General features: G+C 39.7%; 1 protein-coding gene across 1 annotated transcript; it reads left to right on the forward strand.

Moving 5' to 3' along the window:
* The first annotated feature begins 100 nt into the window (after nucleotides 1-100).
* Nucleotides 101-20,460, forward strand: LOC134790092 (nucleoporin Nup188). Its single transcript, XM_063760863.1, has 16 exons — nucleotides 101-264; nucleotides 339-552; nucleotides 643-1,250; nucleotides 1,754-1,877; nucleotides 2,423-2,536; nucleotides 6,449-6,748; nucleotides 7,493-8,001; nucleotides 10,132-10,312; nucleotides 14,606-14,858; nucleotides 15,150-15,442; nucleotides 15,813-16,103; nucleotides 16,315-17,715; nucleotides 17,998-18,116; nucleotides 18,797-19,010; nucleotides 19,184-19,387; nucleotides 19,810-20,460. Exons 1-16 carry the CDS (start codon nucleotides 245-247, stop codon nucleotides 20,392-20,394), a joined length of 5,430 nt encoding a protein of 1,809 aa, XP_063616933.1. The 5' UTR covers nucleotides 101-244; the 3' UTR covers nucleotides 20,395-20,460.
* Nucleotides 20,461-20,681: the final 221 nt, after the last annotated feature.

Genomic DNA, 20,681 nt, shown 5'->3' on the forward strand with positions numbered 1-20,681 from the left:
GCTGCATGATGCACTGAATGGATCATGTGTAAATGTTGAATGGTTCCTTCTGAGGCTCAAACGGTTATTTTGACAGTTTAAAATTTTGAATGTTTAAATGTCAAACTTTATCTGTGGTATGTTGTTAAAGCTAACCTAAATAATTATGTGGCGGTAAATAGATTTTGTTAAGATTTATTCATCTATTATTGTGCTTGCACAAGTTAGTAATTGTTGTACGGTGTTATAAATCATTATTCACATCATGACTACCGCCACAGTTTGGTAAGTAATCTCAATGACTGCTTATGCGCTCCGTGCTCCTTGAAATATTTCCAAAACTGAGGTAATTTTTGCAGCTACTGGAAGCAACTTTGGAGATGGACAACATCAAATAGCTTATCGAATGAGGAACTGACAGCTGTGTTGGATAAAAAGGAGATAATCGACGCATTACGAGAGGGCCTAGCAAGTTACAAACCTTGGAAGAAAGAAGGTTATGCACAGCTGCAAACCAAACATGCTGATCAAACTTCACTTCTGAATGTCGTGCACACGTTACAGAATTACATGGTTAGTATTAGTGTTCTTCTTAGTCTGGGCAAATACTATAATACTATAGATTTACCAAAGTTTACACTTACATATCATCTTTTTTTTCAGGATGTAGATTGTTTTCAAATATGGGAAATACTAAAGCACTATCTCTGTGACATATCTTACGGCACAACAGCAAACGCCCTTAAGAATATTGCCTTTGTGGACACCCGCCCTACTTTTCTACTGCCAAATATATGGAACTTCTATTATGCTGAGAGACTTTTCCTACTCAAGTTGTTGCAGTATATATTGCAACACAAAGATGATAGAGGCCACAAATATCAAACACTATTCTGTAAAATAATCAATGACATAGGATTGGATAAGTTGAGGGAGTCTTTAATAGAACAGTTTGAGAAGGTTTTGTATACTGCTCCGCCGCCAAGAAGAATACATAATGAATTTTCCAGTGACACAGTTAGGCAAGAATGGGCCGAATTCAAACTGCGAGAGAAGGTCGCATTATTACAGAACATACTGCTTTTGGCTGATGAAAAGCCATTTACTGATGCAGATTTTATAAAACTGTTTTCGTTGTATAAGAAGCATAATTTTGGGAAGAATTTGGGGTACAACGAGTTGTTGGAGCAGGAGCACAAGGAGCTCTGCATGAGACTGATGTATCTGGAGACCTGTATTTTCATGGTGATGCTTGCCAAGGTTGACAAATGGTAGGAGGAATATTTAAATGTCAGCTAACTTTTTGATGCATGTATATGTAATTTATTATCTATAGAATATAGGCCTTAATTTGACATTTAACTATTAGAATTTTGACATTATTTGATGGGCATATAGTATGTAAATATACCTAGTTGACATTTATTATTAGGATGATGACAATTAATTTGAAACTCATGAGCCACTCCCGTTAAATATTTGTATACCTCATATGGCCAAAAGTGGAGCAAATTATTACAAATAAATGAATTGAATTGAATTGAAAAATGTTATAGAAATATCTAAAGTATATATTAATGTTTTAGATCCTTTTTTAATTTGATTCCCTGGTTTTGCATAGTTTAACCTCTCATTTCCACCAGAATTTGATTCTCTTTGCTGATGCAATATCATTTCTAAATGTAAAACTTTATAGCTCATATATGGTCATCTTTTGACTAGCAAATTTAGACCCCTGGTAGTTGAGGGGTTAATTAACTTGTTATGTTTTCAGCCGAAACAAGTTGCCTGCATGGATTGACAAAACAAAAGAAGTAGTAGAATCTGAACTCACACAACTGCAACTCAGCCCTGAGCACAGCCCTATGCTAATGGGCTGGATGTTGCTCTTATTACAGGTAAATAACTTCATTTATTTAAAATAACCATGAAGAGTAATTTTAATTTGCTCATGATCATGGTTAAATAATTACTAATTAGTTATATTTTCTCTTAGCACTTGGACACATTTATGTTGGCCCTATGCCAGAAGGCCTAAAGGGATTAAGGCCCTGCTCTTTAATCTTATTATATGTAATTAAGTTTAAAATACATAATTCAATTTGTTTAATATGGTGTAAACATACATGTCAAAAACATACAAAAATAAAAAAAACACACATCTAAAACTAATTAATAAACCTAAACTACACACACATCAATTAATTAAAAGAAAATACGTTACACAATATTAATACGGACAAAATGGATTCTTAAAATAATGAATATCCATAACATTCATTCACACATAAAATGCTTTGCTATTGAGTAAACATTTGGCCTTTAGACTTTTCTATTAATTAAAATAGTAATACCTAGTATTTTATATGCGGTATACTTGATCAAGTAATGTAATTTCACAGAAATATGAACTAGTAGAGTTTATTGTATTGATTTGTTTCAGAGCAATGAACATGCAAAACTGTTTGAGAGTCAATACCATCACTTTGGCGCAACGGCGCTCAAGATGCGATTATTTGAATTTCTTCATGCAATGATTAGCAGCCCTGTGTTTTCTGTAAGTATTAGTATTAGTAACCACTTACTCGGTATCGTCTTGCCCTATTAGTCCTATATTAGTCCTATTCTGCTTTGACACTCATTCTACATTGAAAGCCACCGACGATTGTGACGAATGTAGAATGAGTGACGAAAGCAGAATAGGACTCGCGGAAGCGTTTAATAATCACTTTATTGAAAGAAGCATCCCAAGTACGACACAAAATAACGGGAATGACAATAAAATAAGTAGCAATTCACATTCCATTTTTCTAGCGCCCACAATACCACAAGAAATAAAATCAACAATAAGTTCCCTCAAAAATACAAACAGCGTGGGCTATGATGATATATCCACGGTTGTTATTAAGTTTGCCAGTAGTATCATAGACACACATTTGTGCCATATAATTAATCTCACTTTATCTACAGGAATATATCCTGATGGTTTAAAAAAAACTGTTATAAAGCCGTTACATAAAAAAGGAGATAAGGAAAGCTTAAACAACTATCGGCCAATTGCTCTTATCCCCATATTTTCAAAACTTTTTGAAAAAATTATTTATCAACGTCTGTACTCTTACTTAACAAATTTTAACATACTATGTTACGAGCAGAAAGGCTTTAGAAAAAATGTTTCTATTAATTTAGCAATACATGACATGCTTAAGGTTGTGATGGAGAGTATTGACAGAAGAAACCCGATTTGTGCGATTTATACCGACATGTCTAAGGCTTTCGATTATGTTTGCCATGATCGACTCTTAGACAAACTTAGTATGTATGGTGTAAGGGGCAACGCATCGAATCTTATATCGTCTTATTTAAAAGATAGGACACAATATACCGAGATATCCAGAATATGTAATGCAACCAAGAAAGAATGTAGATATACCTCTGGAGAACACATTACACAACATGGGGTTCCTCAGGGAAGTGTACTTGGACCATTATTGTTTCTAGTCTATATTAATGATTTGCCGAAGAATGTCAATTATCCAATTGTTTTATTTGCGGACGATAGTACATCAATTATACGCTGTAATGATTTAAGAAACTATGAACATGACATAAATACAGAATTGAATAATATAATAACATGACTTAACAATAATAATTTAATAATTAACTTGGATAAGACAAATGTAATGCATTTTCATCAGCGGACATCAGCACAATCAAGTAATAGTAATATCAATGTTAACTACGAAGGCACAACAATAGAGAATGTAGCTGTTACAAAATTTCTAGGCTTATTAATAGGATTATCAGTTAACTTGGAAAAATCACATAGATGACTTATGTAAGTACTTGAGCAAATCGGCCTACGCTATTAACAGACTGTCTAAAATAGCCAATCGTGATACAGTTCTAGTAGCATATCACGGACTAGTAGTATCAAAAATTAGATACGGCATCATCTTTTGGGGAAACTCTGTAAATCGCGAGGCCGCTTTTATAGCCCAAAAGAGATGCATAAGGGCTATCTGCGGTGTAGATGTAAGAGATAGTTGTATTCCCTTATTCAAATCCCTAAAACTTCTAACACTGCCTTCATTATATATACTCGAAGTAGCTCTATTCGTAAAACGAAATCCACATTTGTTTACAAGTGTATTAGAGAGACGTAATCAGCCAATACGCCCTCAATATGAGGGACAGTTATACATTCAGCCTATGAAAACGGCATTAATGCGAAATAGTTTCTTTGGAATGGCACCAAGAATATTTAATAAAATACCGATACATATGAAAAATCTCCCGGTTCATCGATTTAAGAAGCTGTTCACTACCTATTTGATCGATAAATGTTTTTACTCAATAAAAGAGTTCCTAGAAGCTCCTTAACAAGTTAAACTAGGTTTGACTATTATTATATTATTATTTGACGTAGAACTAATTATTTGACTACCTGAATTATTAATTATTTGTATACTTTTATTGAATGAAATTAATGTTTACTTGTGACTTCTATGATTTATATTTTTGATATTACTTATAATTAATGAAATTAATGTTTACTTGTGACTTCTATGATTTATATTTTTGATATTACTTATAATTTAATGTTAAATTTTAATGTACATAATCATTACTTGCATGCAGTTTAGGTAAGACTCACTATTTCTATGCCTATTCAGGCAGGATGTGCTGAACAAAATTCTGTTATTACATCTTTAATGTACCACATGCAAAGAAATAAATAAATGATTGATTGATTGATTGACTAATTTAAGAACTTGACGAAAAACGAATGGGACGACCCAAGACGATACCATTGCACTTACTCCAATCAGAAACCAATAAATAATAAAAACTGCCCATCCTAATATAAAGTCGCATTTGTTTAGTTGGTGTAACTGAGAACTAAGGGCCATTTATGTGCTAAAGTGTATTGACCGCCACTCATCATCATCGCCAATAGTTCCTTTAATTTAAAACTTACTGACAAACTTTGAATAGATGAAGTTGTTATCAATAAAAGTAGAGCTATAGTTCGTTTTTTTAGTATTACAAAAAGACTATGCGATCTTGACATGTCTTTTAATTGAAAAACGCTTTTTAATAAGTTTTTGGCAAAAAAAATCATTTTTGGTACAAGCTTTTATCGCTGACTGTACTTTTCTTACGACAGACAACTAATACTCATTGAGACAATTCTAAAAACCCCTAACACAATTAGGTTGCGTTGTTTCATCACAGAGTTCCTATGGCCACCTCCTGTCTCCATTATCAGATCAGTTCGACAGTAGAGATGCACCGGATATCCGGTTACTATCCGGTATCCGGCCTATCCGGCCCTCTTTTTACTATCCGGCCGGATACCGGATAGGGACCTACTATCCGGCCGGATACCGGATAGGGACCTACTATCCGGCCGGATACCGGATAGTAATTTTGCTTGATTTTGGAGTCAACAAATTGGATTTAAGAAACAGTGGCGGTCATAATCGTACTCGTTTATCATTTTAAAAATTTTTAAACATTCCGCTATTGCACGCGCACTCATTTTCGGACCTAGAAATGAGTCCATGCGAACTTTCACTACGAAACAGGGGGCCTACCGCGAACCACGTTCGACGTGTTGCCTCCCTGTCACACTTACGTACTAATTTACTTGTGCGACACAGAGGCAACACGTCGAACGTGGTTCGTGGTAGACCCTCTGATCAAAGCCTGCACAATGCGCACCTGAAAAACCGAAATGTAGGTATAATTTCGCCGGCCGAATATTCGGCGGCCGGATACCGGATATCCGGCCGATGATCAGGCCGAATATCCGGTATCCGGTATCCGGCCAAACAACTATCCGTTGCATCTCTATTCGACAGTACCATATTATTGTATTGTCATCAGAACTACATACAGCTGCCAATTTTCATGACGCTACGATCCTTGGAAGATGTTTAAATTAGTTACCTTAGATTCCATTACATAGTTACATACAGGTCGAGAGTGCCTATGGCCACCTCCTGTCTCCATCATCAGATCAGTTTGACAGTACCATATAATTGTATTGTCATCAGAACTACATAGGTACAGCTGCCAATTTTCATGACGCTACGATCCCTGGAAGATGGTTAAATTTGTTACCCTTGATTCCATTACATAGTTACATACAGGTCGACCTAATAAAAGCTTGTTAAAAATCAGTAACTATTACTTATGAAAGCAAAAGAATGTAAATAATCGTATATGATTCATAATTGTTACATATTTGCCGTGACTTATTTTTTGGTAAGCCCTATCATAAATCATTAGAATCACCCATCTCTTTCCTATTACGGGTTCTTATTAAGGAGCTTGTCTCAAATCTGCAGTGCAGGTAGTATTACGAACAATGCAACTCGCCAAATGGTTTTTTAGACACTATAATTATTATAGATTCCAAAAGTATATTGAGACCATAATGGTTGTTTTTATGGAACAGGATGGATCACCATGCGCCTCCCTGGCCCACCGCCACACCTTCCGCTTCCTCAACGAGTTATGCGACCGCTTTGACGGCGACGGCACCATTAGCAACCAGCCTGGTGTCATGCCACTTTGCTCCCTATTGCTAGAGACAGAAGAGCTAGCCGCTGAGTTCTGGACACTGATGCAGAAAGAAGAGGGGAATGGGGTTGTGTCGTTATGGAATACGGCGTTGGAGTTTTTCCCGCATAATTTTAGCGCGTTGAGCGTGCTGTCAGCTGGGCTGGCTAAGGGCGGCGTAAATAGTGCAAGAAATGTAAGTATGTTAAAATTATTGTTTACTTATTAGATTCTTAAATGTTGGTCATAGCTACAAATGGGGAGTATTACTGCAATGTTCTGCCGCCAGAGTGCAGCACTAGTGCACATAGTAAACCATAGAGTAACTTATACATACTAGCCCTTAAATAGTTTTTTGACAAGTTTTCACTATGACATTGATGCATCAAGGCGGTTTGTTTACAGGTGGCCTACCGCGGAACGCGAAAATCGAAACTTCGTTATCTACCTCTCTATCGATCGAATAAGCAAGAGTGATACAGAGACAGAAACCGAACTTTCGATTATCGTGTTTCGCGGTAGACCATGTGATTGTGCTAGTGACGCCCTCTACGCAGAGTTTTGCGTAATATTCCCTATTGGGAGTTAAATCTACCAGTCTACTACATAATAGACATTGCATATCTACCCACTTTTGATTAAAAAATCTAGTAAAGCACTACTACCCTTCCGTTAATTATCTTACCTCTTACCTAAGATGTTTTCCTCACCTCACCTTGTTGACCTCAAATTGTTTTGTGACTAACATAAATACACACTTCTCTTTCTTTAACCTCTTCTATCAGTAACTAGATATGTCTCATAAAGCTTATGAACAATGGGCATTCATTATTTAATTTTGACTATTAACAAGATGTTTGTAGGTATGAATGAGTAGGTTAAAGATATATTATTATAATCACTACATGAGTGGGTAATGTAGGTATTTATTTACTTACAGCTCGTAGCCGAACTGAAAAGCCTACCAGTCTACACCGAAATCTACAACCCCAACACAGTCCCCATAATGGCTCTACACTCCGAAGAGGCCGTCATAGGCCGCGACCACTACCCACTAGGCGGCCCAACCTATCGCATCGAGGCCGGATCCAAAGCCACTATCATGGAGAGAAAAGAAGGCACTATGATACATTACAGAACTCCTTATAGCTACTGGACTGTGTTGAATAAAGTTATCGAACAAGCGTTAGATAGAAAAGGACACCATCAACACGATGTTAGTATGACGTTGCAAAGAGTTTATGAAGGCACTAAGGTATTGAAAGGAGTGTTAAAAGCTTTAGTGGAGTATAAAGAGATTCCTAAAGCGTTAGTAGAGCCGAGTGAAGGTGTTTTTGATGTGCTAGTGCGGTTTATGAAGGCGGAAACGCCGCCATTGCTGTTGTTGGTGGAGTGTTTGGAGATGTGTACAGCCTTGATCCCCTTGTTCCCTAAGGAGATTCATATGCGGTAAGTACCTATTAACTTACGATTATGACTTCTCCAAAACAGTTATTTTCACTAAACATTAAATTACGCTTATACCCAACTAACAAACTAAGTCATATAAGCTTCACTCTTTCGACTGTTTAGTCGAAAAACAGTCGTAAGAAAGATCCATCGTTATCAAAAAGCCGTATAAAAGCAACTCTCTCGACTTTTTAGCATCGAACGCTTTTTTGCCGCATAAACTTGTCGAGTGAACGTGCTCTCGATCAACTCATATCGCTTTTACTCGATAATTGTATAAAGGTATCTCTCGATCGCCTTCTTACAACTGATATGTCGTATGAAGGTTGTATAAAGGTAACCAAGTTGCTAATTTGTCATCAAAACAGCTTTTATAGTGCCATCTTTCGACATTCAGTTCTTACAGCACAATTGCCGAGTAAAAGCGGTTAATTCAACAAAATAGTCGTATAATGGCGCTCTGCATGACTTTCTTTCGATTTGAATATTGAGGTTGAGAAAAGGCTGTTTTGACGGCTATCATTCAACAAAATAGTCGTATAAAGGCTGTCTGCAAGACTTTCTTTCGACTTGACAATAAAACCGTAACAATAAAAACCGGCCAAGTGCAAGTAGACTGGCGTTATAAGGGTTACGTACATGACAGTTACGTACATTTTTTTTAACGTAGGTAATACGTGAAAGAAATTCGTTATTTCAATTAAAATGTTATTCCGAATAAAGTTCATTTTGTGGAACAACTAAAATCGTAAGTCGTAAATCGGAAATCGTAAGTCGTAAGGTGTAAGTCGTAAATGTAAGTCGTAAACCGTAAATCGTAAACAGTAAACTATTATAAAACCTATAAAAGATAAAATGATAATGGTTTTACGTACACCACTAAAGACCCCCAAACTAACACAAAATGTCGCTACTAAGTCGAAAAAAGGAATTCTCAACTCTATCTTTCGATTAAAAAGCTGAGAGAAGGCTCTTAGGGTGACAAGTGAGATGACAAAATGGCGAATTCATATTAACTTTTAAATTAATATTATTTCTGACTAATTTTCTACTGAAAAATGTTGCGGCCCGTGAAAATTTTAACTAACATTTAAGAAATGTAGACGAAAAATTTAATCCCGCACATGATAGTAAGACCTACGACCTATATAGTGTCGTCAAGACTATTACCTAATAATATCTGTCAATATCAATATGGCTGGCGTAAAATTTAACATCATGCCTTTTACTTTTATTTTCTGTCACTCCAAATTTGACAACACGTCACGCGCGCGACCTAAGAATCGAAAGAGCTTAGCTCTTACGATAAATAAGTCGAAAGAAAGCGTTTCTGGTGACTATCTTACGATATACGTATAAGTCGAGTGATTGCAACGGCGCTGCTACCTTACGATAAATAAGTCGAATGAAAGCGATTCTGATGACTATCTTTCCACTATTTGGCTATTCTTACGACACTCTTCCGATATTCTTTCAACTAAAAAGCTGAAAGAAGTGCGCCCAAATCGCGTCGAGAGAACGTTGTCGGATCCTTCTTTCGACCTTTTACGGATCTATCTCTCAACCAAATAGCTATAAGAAAAACGTAATGGTGCCTTTCTTACGACATGATTTGCTAGTTGGGTAATTTAAACCTCTAGCCACCCAGAGGCCTAAAACAAGCCTTCCATTTCATTGTAATTAAATATCTTATTCTGAATCTTTACTCTGACGAATTTGTCTCAGTATGTTTTTAAATTAAAATACAAAGCGTATTTTCAATGGTTAGCTATATTCGGGGAAGTAAATATATAGATCATACTTCATCCTATAACCATGGGGCCTATCTAAAAAAATTGTACCCAATAAAAAAAAACGGATTTACTTACATATATATTTCGACCAAAACAGCCATGTTTTGCCGAATGTCAGTGTTCGTCCCTTAATAAAAGTTGTTTGCAATGACCTACATATTTACTTACTTACTAGTTTGGCGCGAAGACCCGAAATGAGTCTTGGCCTCCAACACAAGAGCACGCCATTTAACTCGGTCCTACGGTGGTTACGCCAGTTTTCACTGACGCCGAGCTCTCGGAGATCTGCCTCGTTATGACCTACATATGTATTTACATATATGTACTTTTTTTTCAGGCTGATAAACACTGGTCTTCTTCCGCGCATAATAAACCGGCACTTATCCCCTGCTCAATATGCTGCCGGTGAAAGTCTGGACTCGGCCGCCGCGGGCGCCTACCTCGTCACTTTAGAGCAGCCCAGTGGCTCGTACAGTTTCTTGAGGGCCTACATCGAGATGCTGTGTACATTCCACGAGGTACATATACTGACTACAGTCACACACTAAAGTCCACTGTTATAGTCGAAGAATGAGTAAGATAGCCTTTGTTACTTGTTGAGACAGAAATAGGCACTTTTGGTTTCTGTTTAAGAGCGCTCTTACAAGAAAAGTCGAAATAATGCAAAATTGATGATACTAGTCGACGAAATTCAGGACTTTGCGCTCATTATTAGAAACAATGAGTACTTGTTCCAGTAAAAGCGTCTTCTTATCTTTATAAATATCGTTGTAAATATTAGAAAAAGGACTTATTAAATTAGTAATGATTTTTTTTCTGATGGTCGTTTCCGAAAAACCCCGTGAAGCACTGAATGGCGAGCTCTTATTTGGAAATGTTGAGAATTTTACTCTGCTAAACCTGGCTATTTTGTATTACTAATACCCTGTACTTTAGGCATATCAAACTATATTTTTCCTACATACCTTTGAGAAAGAGAAAATCAAAGTAAAACGAACTCGATTTTCTCTCCGAAACAAGTGTCAATTCCTACGAAAATCTACTTAATATCGAAGTCATTTTCATACTCAAGCAATCTGCAACGTTTGCTTATACTGTTGGTATACATTAGTGTTTATGAAATTCTACTATAATTTTTTGGCAATTTTTTGAAAACTACTCTATATTACCGATGACGCGCGCTGCGCCAGCTCAGTGCCGCGGCAGAGCTTGTAGAGGCAGGACGTGTGTCGGTCGGCTCCGCACATTTTCAACGGCGACGACGAGGTTTTTTATCATTGTGTGCGGCGGGCGCCGTGTAAAACGCTATACTGTGTGCGTGTAAACCGCAACGAGAGACTTTGATCCTAGCACTGTTTTTATAGTATTATAATTTATAATGGTACAGTTTAACACATTTAATACCACTAAGTGCTACGGGTTACGCTCGTAGCGCGTAGCCACGGTTTCGTCGTATGTAGCGCGTAGTCGCTACGAACAGTGTACCCGACAGTCGGGTTCTTGGTGTTGAATGTGTTAATAAACTACCGGACAGGATTAAAAATATTTGAAACGACCTGACATTCTATATGTATTTATTTGACTCAAGATAGTACTCAGGGTCTGATGATGGAGCCGGAAGGTGGTCACCGGTACCAATCAACCATGCAACTAAACCACTTCGTGTTTAGGCTCGTTTTATTCATCTCAACAAGATCTTTGACACAAGATAGTACTCAGGGTCTGATGATGGAGCCGGAAGGTGGTCACCGGTACCAATCAACCATGCAACTAAACCACTTCGTGTTTGGGCTCGTTTGATTCGGCTCAACAAGATCTTTGACTTAAGATAGTACTCAGGGTCTGATGATGGAGCCGGAAGGTGGTCACCGGTACCAATCAACCATGCAACTAAACCACTTCGTGTTTGGGCTCGTTTGATTCGGCTCAACAAGATCTTTGACTTAAGATAGTACTCAGGGTCTGATGATGGAGCCGGAAGGTGGTCACCAGTACCAATCAACAATGCAACTAAACCACTTCGTGTTTAGGCTCGTTTTATTCGTCTCAACAAGATCTTTGACTTAAGATAATACTTAGGGTCTGATGATGGAGCCGGAAGGTGGTCACCGGTACCAATCAACCATGCAACTAAACCACTTTGTGTTTAGGCTAGTTTGATTCGTCTCAACAAGATCTTTGACACAAGATAGTACTCAGGGTCTGATGATGGAGCCGGCAGGTGGTCACCGGTACCAATCAACCATGCCACTAAACCACTTCGTGTTTAAGCTCGTTTGATTTGTCGCAACAAGATCTTTGACACAAGGTAGTACTGAGGGTCTGATGATGGAGCCGGAAGGTGGTCACCGGTACCAATCAACCATGCAACTAAACCACTTCGTGTTTAGGCTCGTTTTATTCATCTCAACAAGATCTTTGACACAAGATAGTACTCAGGGTCTGATGATGGAGCCGGAAGGTGGTCACCGGTACCAATCAACCATGCAACTAAACCACTTCGTGTTTAGGCTCGTTTGATTCGTCTCAACAAGACCTTGGACACAAGATAGTACTCAGGATCTGATGATGGAGCTGGAAGGTGGCCACGGGTACCAGTCTACCATGTAACTGAACCACTACGTGTTTGGGCTCGTTTGATTTGTCGCAACAAGATCTTTGACACAAGGTAGTACTGAGGGTCTGATGATGGATCCGGAAGGTGGTGACCAGTACCAATCAACCATGCAACTAAACCACTTCGTGTTTGGCTTCGTTCGATTCGTCGCAACAAGATCTTTGACACAAGTTAGTACTCAGGGTCTGATGATGGAGCTGGACTGTGGCCACGGGTACCAGTCTACCATGTAACTGAATCACTTCGTGTTTGGGCTGGTTTGATTTGTCGCAACAAGATCTTTGACACAAGGTAGTACTGAGGGTCTGATGATGGATCCGGAAGGTGGTCACCGGTACCAATCAACCATGCAACTAAACCACTTCGTGTTTGGCTTCGTTCGATTCGTCGCAACAAGATCTTTGACACAAGTTAGTACTCAGGGTCTGATGATGGAGCTGGACTGTGGCCACGGGTACCAGTCTACCATGTAACTGAACCACTTCGTGTTTGGGCTCGTTTGATTCGTCGCAATAAGATGTTTGACACAAGATACTACTCAGGGTCTGATGATGGAGCTGATGATGATAGACAGGTACCCGTCGCCACCTTCGCGCTCCATCATCAGACCCTGAGTACTACCTTGTGTCAAAGATCTTGTTAAGATGAATAAAACGTGCCTAAACACGAAATGGTTCAGTTGCATGGTTGATTGGTACCGGTGACCACCTTCCAGCTCCATCATCAGACTCTGAGTATCACCTAGTGTCAAAGATCTTGTTTAGACGAATCAAACGATCCTAAACACGATGTGGTTTAGTTGCATGGTTGATTGGTACCGGTGACCACCTTCCGGCTCCAACATCAGACCCTGAGTACTATCTTGTGTCAAAGATCTTGTTGAAACGAATAAAACGAGCCTAAACACGAAGTGGTTTAGTTGCATGGTTGATTGGTACCGGTGACCACCTTCCAGCTCCATCATCAGACTCTGAGTATCACCTAGTGTTAAAGATCTTGTTGAGACGAATCAAACGATCCTAAACACGATGTGGTTTAGTTGCATGGTTGATTGGTAATGGTACCTTCCAGCTCCATCATCAGACCCTGAGTACTGTCTTGTGTCAAAGATCTTGTTGAGACGAATCAAACGAGCCCAAACACGAAGTTGTTTAGTTACATGATAGACTGGTACCCGTGGCCACCTTCCAGCTCCATCATCAGACCCTGTGTATCTTCAGTGTCAAAGATCTTGTTGAGACGAATCAAACGAGCCTAATCATGTTACTACATGGTTGATTGGTATCCGTGACCACCTTAATCATCATCAGATCCTCAGTACCAGTTCGTTTTTAAACCCTCGTTGATACAAACTTTACAACCTATAGGTACCAAATGCAATGACGAAACATGTAAATAAGCGAGTAGGTACCTATAATTTCTTTCGAGTAATATACCTTCATAAGTACGAGTATGGGGCTATTCATAAATTACGTCGTTTCAAATGGGAAGTGGGGGGGGGGGGTCTGGACATCGGATGATGGTAACATGACGTAGGAGGAAACAGATTCATCCGAAGCTTGATTTTTGGATGATTTGAGGGGTGGGGGGGGGTCAAAAATCGTCAAAAATAGATGACGTAATTTATGAACAGCCCCTATGTACATTTGCACTGCATTTAGTATTTTCGTACTTACCAAATAACAGTTTTAGAACTTTAAAAGTTAAGAGTACAGTTAGTGTTGTTATGGTTGATTTCAATATGCTTCGCGAAGGATCAAGAATGTTTAATCCATCATTGTAGTGCGAGTGTGGTAGAAGGGATCGGCGTACTGAGCTCGCACGGCCTGCCGCAGCGCGTAAAATACCTAAACTCGCTCAACGCCGAAATGTAATAGCGCTCTTAAATTGACCTATAGCGCAAGTCTGAAATGATATTTCACTAGCAACGAAACATACCGATGTAGAAAACAGTAACATTATTTTTAGTAAAAGATGTGGTTATAGTCATTTATACATAATTACATATTATGAATATTATACGTAAATACAGTCACCTGCAATAATATGTGACACGCTCTTATGGCTCTACAAATAAAATAGTGTCGGATATTTTTGTGGCCTTCGTTGTGTAACACAGGTATTATTGCAGGTGACTGTACAAGTCAAGTTAAATCAAGTTCGTTAATCTAATAGTATCACTATTCCTTCTCAGGTGTGCGATGACGAACGCATCTCCTCCGAGATCATTCTCCCCGGCGTCGTCCTAATCCTCCGCGAAGTGTTCCCCAGCGTTACCGAGTGGCGTTACAGTAACGCGCGGGAACGCCGCGCACTCTTACACTTATGCTCCAAATTCCTCAATCTGTTGCTGCAACAGACCAACCGCAGTGTAGCCAAGGATACCTGTGTGTTTAGTTTGTTGTACACGGAGAACGCGTTGGAGTTGCTGAAGATTGTTTCTATTGGTAAGATTTGTCCATAATATGTGATAAGGTATTTCTGTGCTTCAAATTCTTCAACTGGCAACAATTGTCAGTCTGGAGAACTGTCAGTCTTTGGACAACCCGGTGTGTGATATTTTTAGTGGCCTTAGTGGGTTAAAATAAATAGCGCGCTAGGAAGTGACAGCGTTTACAACTCCACTTAAAAGGCATAGCTCTTAGTCCATACCTCAAGTGGAAGCAACGTCAGAAAATATTACTTAAATATTCAATTTTCTAGTTCAATAGTATTAAATAGACACATTTTTCTTGCAGGTAACAGCCAACTTGAGCGCATGATGCACGGCGAAACCAACTGGACGTCCGGCGAATGCACACAACACGTAACCACCGTCCAACGGTGCGTCGCCATCATCATGTTTGCGCTGCGCCTCAAATCAACCGTCACATCTGCTAGTGAAGTGACACCCCTGGAGCATTTAGTGTTCGCGCAGAATACGCAGAAGGGCGCGTTGAGAGTCGTGCCTAGGGTTGCCAGTTATATAAACCATGCGTTTAATAAGAGCCTGCCGGTGCTGGCTTTTCGGTTGTTGAAGAAGTTTGCTCATGTAAGTTGCCCGTAGTGTATAGTAACAGTAGTGTGTATGTGTGTATCAGGATAGTAATTTTTACCGCTGTAAACTGTTAATTTTGTCGTTCAAGACTCCCATTATAGCTTACCTGATAAATAAAATGCAAAGTGAATTTCTTTTTTTCTGCATCTTTGAAAAATGTACAGTAAGTGAACTAAAGATAAAACGTTGCATTGGCTGGAATTATTTTACACAATCAATTCAGCGGTAAACCAACAGAAGCGCCGTCTACCTCAGCTGTCAAACTCCGACTACAAGTCTTTAGACTTTACATCTCTACGACAATCTTTAACTCTTTATTCATAAGTTCCATAACTGTAAGTCTAATGCTGCCTAAATATTTCAGGGCTTCCAAATGTCCCTCTTCGCCGCTCTCGAAATGACGGCGTACCAGGTCCGCGTCATGTTCCTCGACCGCCTCAGCGACAAGCACGAGACCACGGAACTCAAGATCGCCATCCTGGAGTTCGTGACCACCTGCATCGGCAACCAGCCCGGCTTGACCGAGGCCTTCTTCAATATTAGCCATGAGAAGACGGATAAGACCGGCAAGGATGAGAAAGTTCAGGTTAAGGCGGATGATAGCGTGGAGGGCGTGTTGAGCTATATGGCGGATTATCTTGGGACTGTTAAAGCTGTAAGTAATTTTATGCCTCAAGTAAATTAACTTTGCCTGTGCCCTAGCAAAATAGATTATGCTCGCAAAATTTTCTCAACAAAAAAAACGAGTGTCATATTCTGCTACTCGAGTATTTTCTATTCTTCATTGTGGTATAACCCATATATAATATCTCTCTCCTTCGGTCGAAGTTCCTTTTTAACACTCTAATTTTGGTTACATTTTCCAGGATCCAAAACTACTTGACAGCCCATTGCTATCATGCATTATGGGTCTTTTCCATGCTCTGTGGAAAAACAACATGCAAATCCTAATAAAGAAACTACGCGAAAACTCAAAATTCTGGGAACACATGACCAGCCCACTGTTCAGTGAAATCCAACCGGGACTCAACACTTACGCGCAAATATTCAACGTTCTCGGCATAGAGCTGTTTGTCTCGCGGGAAAAATTGGAGCCTGGTTTCAAGGAAATGCTCGAAAAATTCTTCGATACGAGCAAGAATTATTTGGATACGTGGATTGACTACATTTTCTCGTTCAAATGTAGGACTGAGGAAGAAGAAATGGTTGATAGAGTACCAGTTTGGCTGGGACTGTTAACATCTTGGAAAGATTTTACCACAATCTTCTGTAAATGCCTGCCTTTTAGTTTAAATATCGCTCATAAAGCTAAAATGGTTGCGCCGTGCATGACAGCACTCTTGAACGAACTTGAAGAACTCAAAGATGGAAGACTTGTTGTTATATTAGCGGAATTACATGTCATCATGCTTTCAAATTGGAAGGAAGATTGCTTTGAAAACCGAAAGGCGAGCGCTAAGCAGATAGATAACTTGCTCACTAATACAGCAATAGTATACGAATGTCTTCATCCTAGGGCCGTTCGCGCTATTTTGTCCATAGGAACTGTTGCCATTAGTACCTTAGATTACGAGATCAAAGGCAACAGCGATATAGCGCAAAGCGTCATCAGATCCGTAACTAACATAAACAGTTGGGAACTGGAGAAACTATTCGATGATATGAAAGAAGAATCGGCGCCTAAACAGCAAGAAAAGAGTGAGGAAATCCCTCCCGTTGTACTCTCTCTAGCCATGCTCGAGCAATGCTTAGAGCTTTACGACAACATGTCGGTTGGTCTTCCCCAATGGTTCCAATCCACAAGATTCATTAACAAACTGCTGTGCTGCCTTCAAAACTGCTTACACAATCGCAGACACTACCACACTTGTTTAGCCGCTTTACGATGCTTAACAGCATACGCGAGAGGACCTTTCGCTAATGAACTACTAATGAGTGACGTCGACCAATTCCTATGGCTGAAGTTACTGCCTCCTAAATTCGAGAACGGGTCATGGAGACCAGAGGAGTGGTGGCGTGTATACGGTCACAGTTTGGACTTTATTTCCATGATGGTCATGAAGCATGGGCAATTCTTCGCCGGGGATGCTATAACCTTCGTGGGCGTACACTTGGAGCATTTAGTAGAAGCCGTGTTGCTTCCTCGTCAGTTTGTGAATTTGGATGCGTTGAATTTGTGCGCTTCGACGCTGAATCTGGTGGTGCAACTGGTTAAATACGAGTCGAGGTGGCGTATAGAGAATATCAACTCTATGATGGGTATTATGGTGAGTTGACTTACTGCTTTTATTTGATTAATTATATCCAAATAATTCACAATTTATTCATGACATGTCTAGTAATATTCAGTCCGGTCAACTTTCTTGCACAGTCTTAGCAATAAGAATTACGTATTTTTAATTAACACTGGATGAAAAGTAAATCGTGAAGTTCTCTGAACCCACTAAAATGCGAAAACTGTAACTTCGTGCAACAATATCTACAGTCAAATCAGCCAATATCTAAAAACCTCCTGCCAATAGCTTTTAACGACATTATGTTTTATACAGAGGAGCATAAGCGCGTGTTTGTACCAGTGCGTTACGCTTATCCTCCGCTCCCGCCGCTCCTCCGATCCGGCGCTCCCGCCGCTGGACGACAACCAGCAGTCGCCGACCATCCTACACAGGTAACAGGACCGAAATACGGCCACGGATTATCTATTCCTTATACTGGCATAAAAATAATTCAGCTGTGTGCACATTGCGTTGCATTCTTATATCGGTCGCAGTCCAACACAGCTGCTACTTTATAAATTAAATTAAAAAAAAATTAAAAAGTCATTTATTGTCGCAAAACATACAGTAACAGGAAAAAAAAAACAAACAAAGGAAATGAAAAAAGACACAATAAGCACATAAATCCAATAGGGTTGTTGACTGTAGAAAAATTGAATAATTTAGTAATAATTAAATATATATATATATATATATATATATATATATATATATATATATATATATATATATATATATATATATATATATATATATATATATATATATATATATATATATATATTTAATTATTACTAAATTATTCAATTTTTCTCGTCTTTTCTGTTAAAACTCCAACTGAAAGAGCTTTGGAGGTTCTCCTGGTTCTAACGTTTTAGTTCTAAGTTTAAGTACCACTTAGTTATCCAAGAGATGATAAATCATTATCGCTGAATACGTTGCTAAAGTGATAAATACCTACATTAGGTTTAGGTCTAAATGTAAACTAAGTTGTCTTCCACTTGAAATATCTATCATTAAAACCACCATCCTGAGCCACGTCTGATTGTCGTAACGCATTATTTTTCCACAGAATCCTGGAGATCCTTCACATGGCGACCCTATGCTTGCACTCATTCAGCCCATCGCTGCTAGCGCTACTCGCCGCGCCCGTGGACGTGGAGCGCTGGCAGCCGCTAGTGGAGCTCCACTTCGGCGCGCCCAAGATCTCGTACGAGCCGTGCCCGCAGCTCACCTTCGGCACGCTGCTCGCGGCCGTGTGCATGCTGACGAGGTCTCTGAATCATGTAAGTATTTACTGTCGACGTTTCGAACGTGACGTTACATTCTTCGTTAAGAATCACGTGTATTAACATATTCTAGCTACACGAGGATTAAGACATAGCCGCACTTGCTTTTATTATTAACTTTGACACTATGTGTGTCTACTAAACAGTATCTAAGATACTCTTTTTTTAAGGCGTACCACGCTGAGGAATCTTGCGGCGCGCGCTCCCCGCGCGGGCGGCGGCGCGCCTGCTCGTGCAGCCCGGGCGAGCCGCGCCGCGCCAACCGCAGCGAGTCCCTCACCAGCATCTCCTCGCAGGCCAGCGTGGGCCCGCTGCTCAACGACAGGCTGGTGGCTGGCGCGCTGGAGGCCACCGCCACTCTCGCCGCGTCGCAGGTACCGATCGATTTTAGTTTTTTCTTAGCTAAGCGGACTGCAGCCCGAGCGATGAGCCTCGTACATTTAGTGACTAGTGACACTGATATGTACGAGTACCATCTCCAAAAGCGTGTACAGTCAACGTCAAAGATATGTTTACACTTTTGCACCTTATGCCTTTGTAATAAGGCGAAAAATGTAAACATATCTTTGACGTCGACTGTACTTAGTAAGTATGGCGTGAACTTTGCAAACTAACATTTTTAATCTGATTTATTTGCTCAAATATCATGTATGCAACTAGTCTACCTTTGCTTATATTAATATCGTACTTTTTTAGGATTTAAATTCATGAACGTAGCAAGTATATACAAGATCATATACAATAAAACCGTACCCGTTATTCTTTCTAGTTAACTTAAGTGTGATATGTTTCACAGGCGCTCCTAGTAGTCCGCGACCCAAACGTGCCGTCCCGCCACAAACAGCATGTCCGCCGCGAGCTCGCCTCCGAACTCACGCTATTCCACGACTTCGTACGCAAACGCATTCTCTGCGGCGCTCACGCTCGTTCGCATCTCGCGCGCAACCACCTCGGCACATGGCCTCTACCCGCCAACGAAGAAGAGTTCAAGAGAATCCAAGAAGTCAAACGAGAAAGAAACCCGACTATGGACGAGGAATCCCTCCCTCCTCCACCACCCCCCAAGCGCATCTCTCAAGATTCCATGCGTGAATATATTTTAAGGAAACATTACTTAGACAAATGCGCTCAAACTCCTACTAAAGAACCTTCCCCCGTCTCACACTCCACTCCCGCTCCTGACAAGAAAAAAGATGTCTCTAGAAGCTCCAAACGAGTGTCCTGGGCGGAAACAACAACAAGCGATGAAAGCCTAGAAACGTCTCTAGAAGCAATCGAACCGGTGTACTCTAATCTCACAGACGTACAGATTAATAATGATGAGGATTATTTCCATTTTATGTCAGTTGTTTTCCTTTACATTTGCCAGAATGAGTTGTAATGTGAGTGATAGTGTTAAGTATTCTTCTATTGTATTTTTATCAATTAAACAACCCCTTTTTGACTATCAGTTGTTTTTTTTTTGTAAGCGAAAGGATTTTCGTGTATATTATGGTATTCCATATGTCCAATTTCTTGGTCCAATTCCAATGTGCATTGCGTCTCACTCTCTCACTAATCAAAATGTGAGACGCACAACATTGAACAAATAGATTGGACAGGCTGAACCTCCACACCATGAACTTGGTGCGCGCTGAGATTGGTTGAGTGTCAACCAATCAGTGAGTG

Source organism: Cydia splendana, chromosome 4 (assembly GCF_910591565.1).
Source record: "Cydia splendana chromosome 4, ilCydSple1.2, whole genome shotgun sequence".
Taxonomy (NCBI): Eukaryota; Metazoa; Arthropoda; class Insecta; order Lepidoptera; family Tortricidae; genus Cydia; species Cydia splendana.

What these genes read in the sequence shown, in the direction of transcription:
- LOC134790092 (XM_063760863.1), top strand. Translation starts at nt 245, where the DNA reads ATGACTACCGCCACAGTTTG. An exon ending in ATGACTACCGCCACAGTTTG is followed by an intron (nt 265 to 338) that starts GTAAGTAATCTC and finishes TAATTTTTGCAG; the next exon opens with CTACTGGAAGCAACTTTGGA. An exon ending in TTAGCAGCCCTGTGTTTTCT is followed by an intron (nt 2,537 to 6,448) that starts GTAAGTATTAGT and finishes TTTATGGAACAG; the next exon opens with GATGGATCACCATGCGCCTC.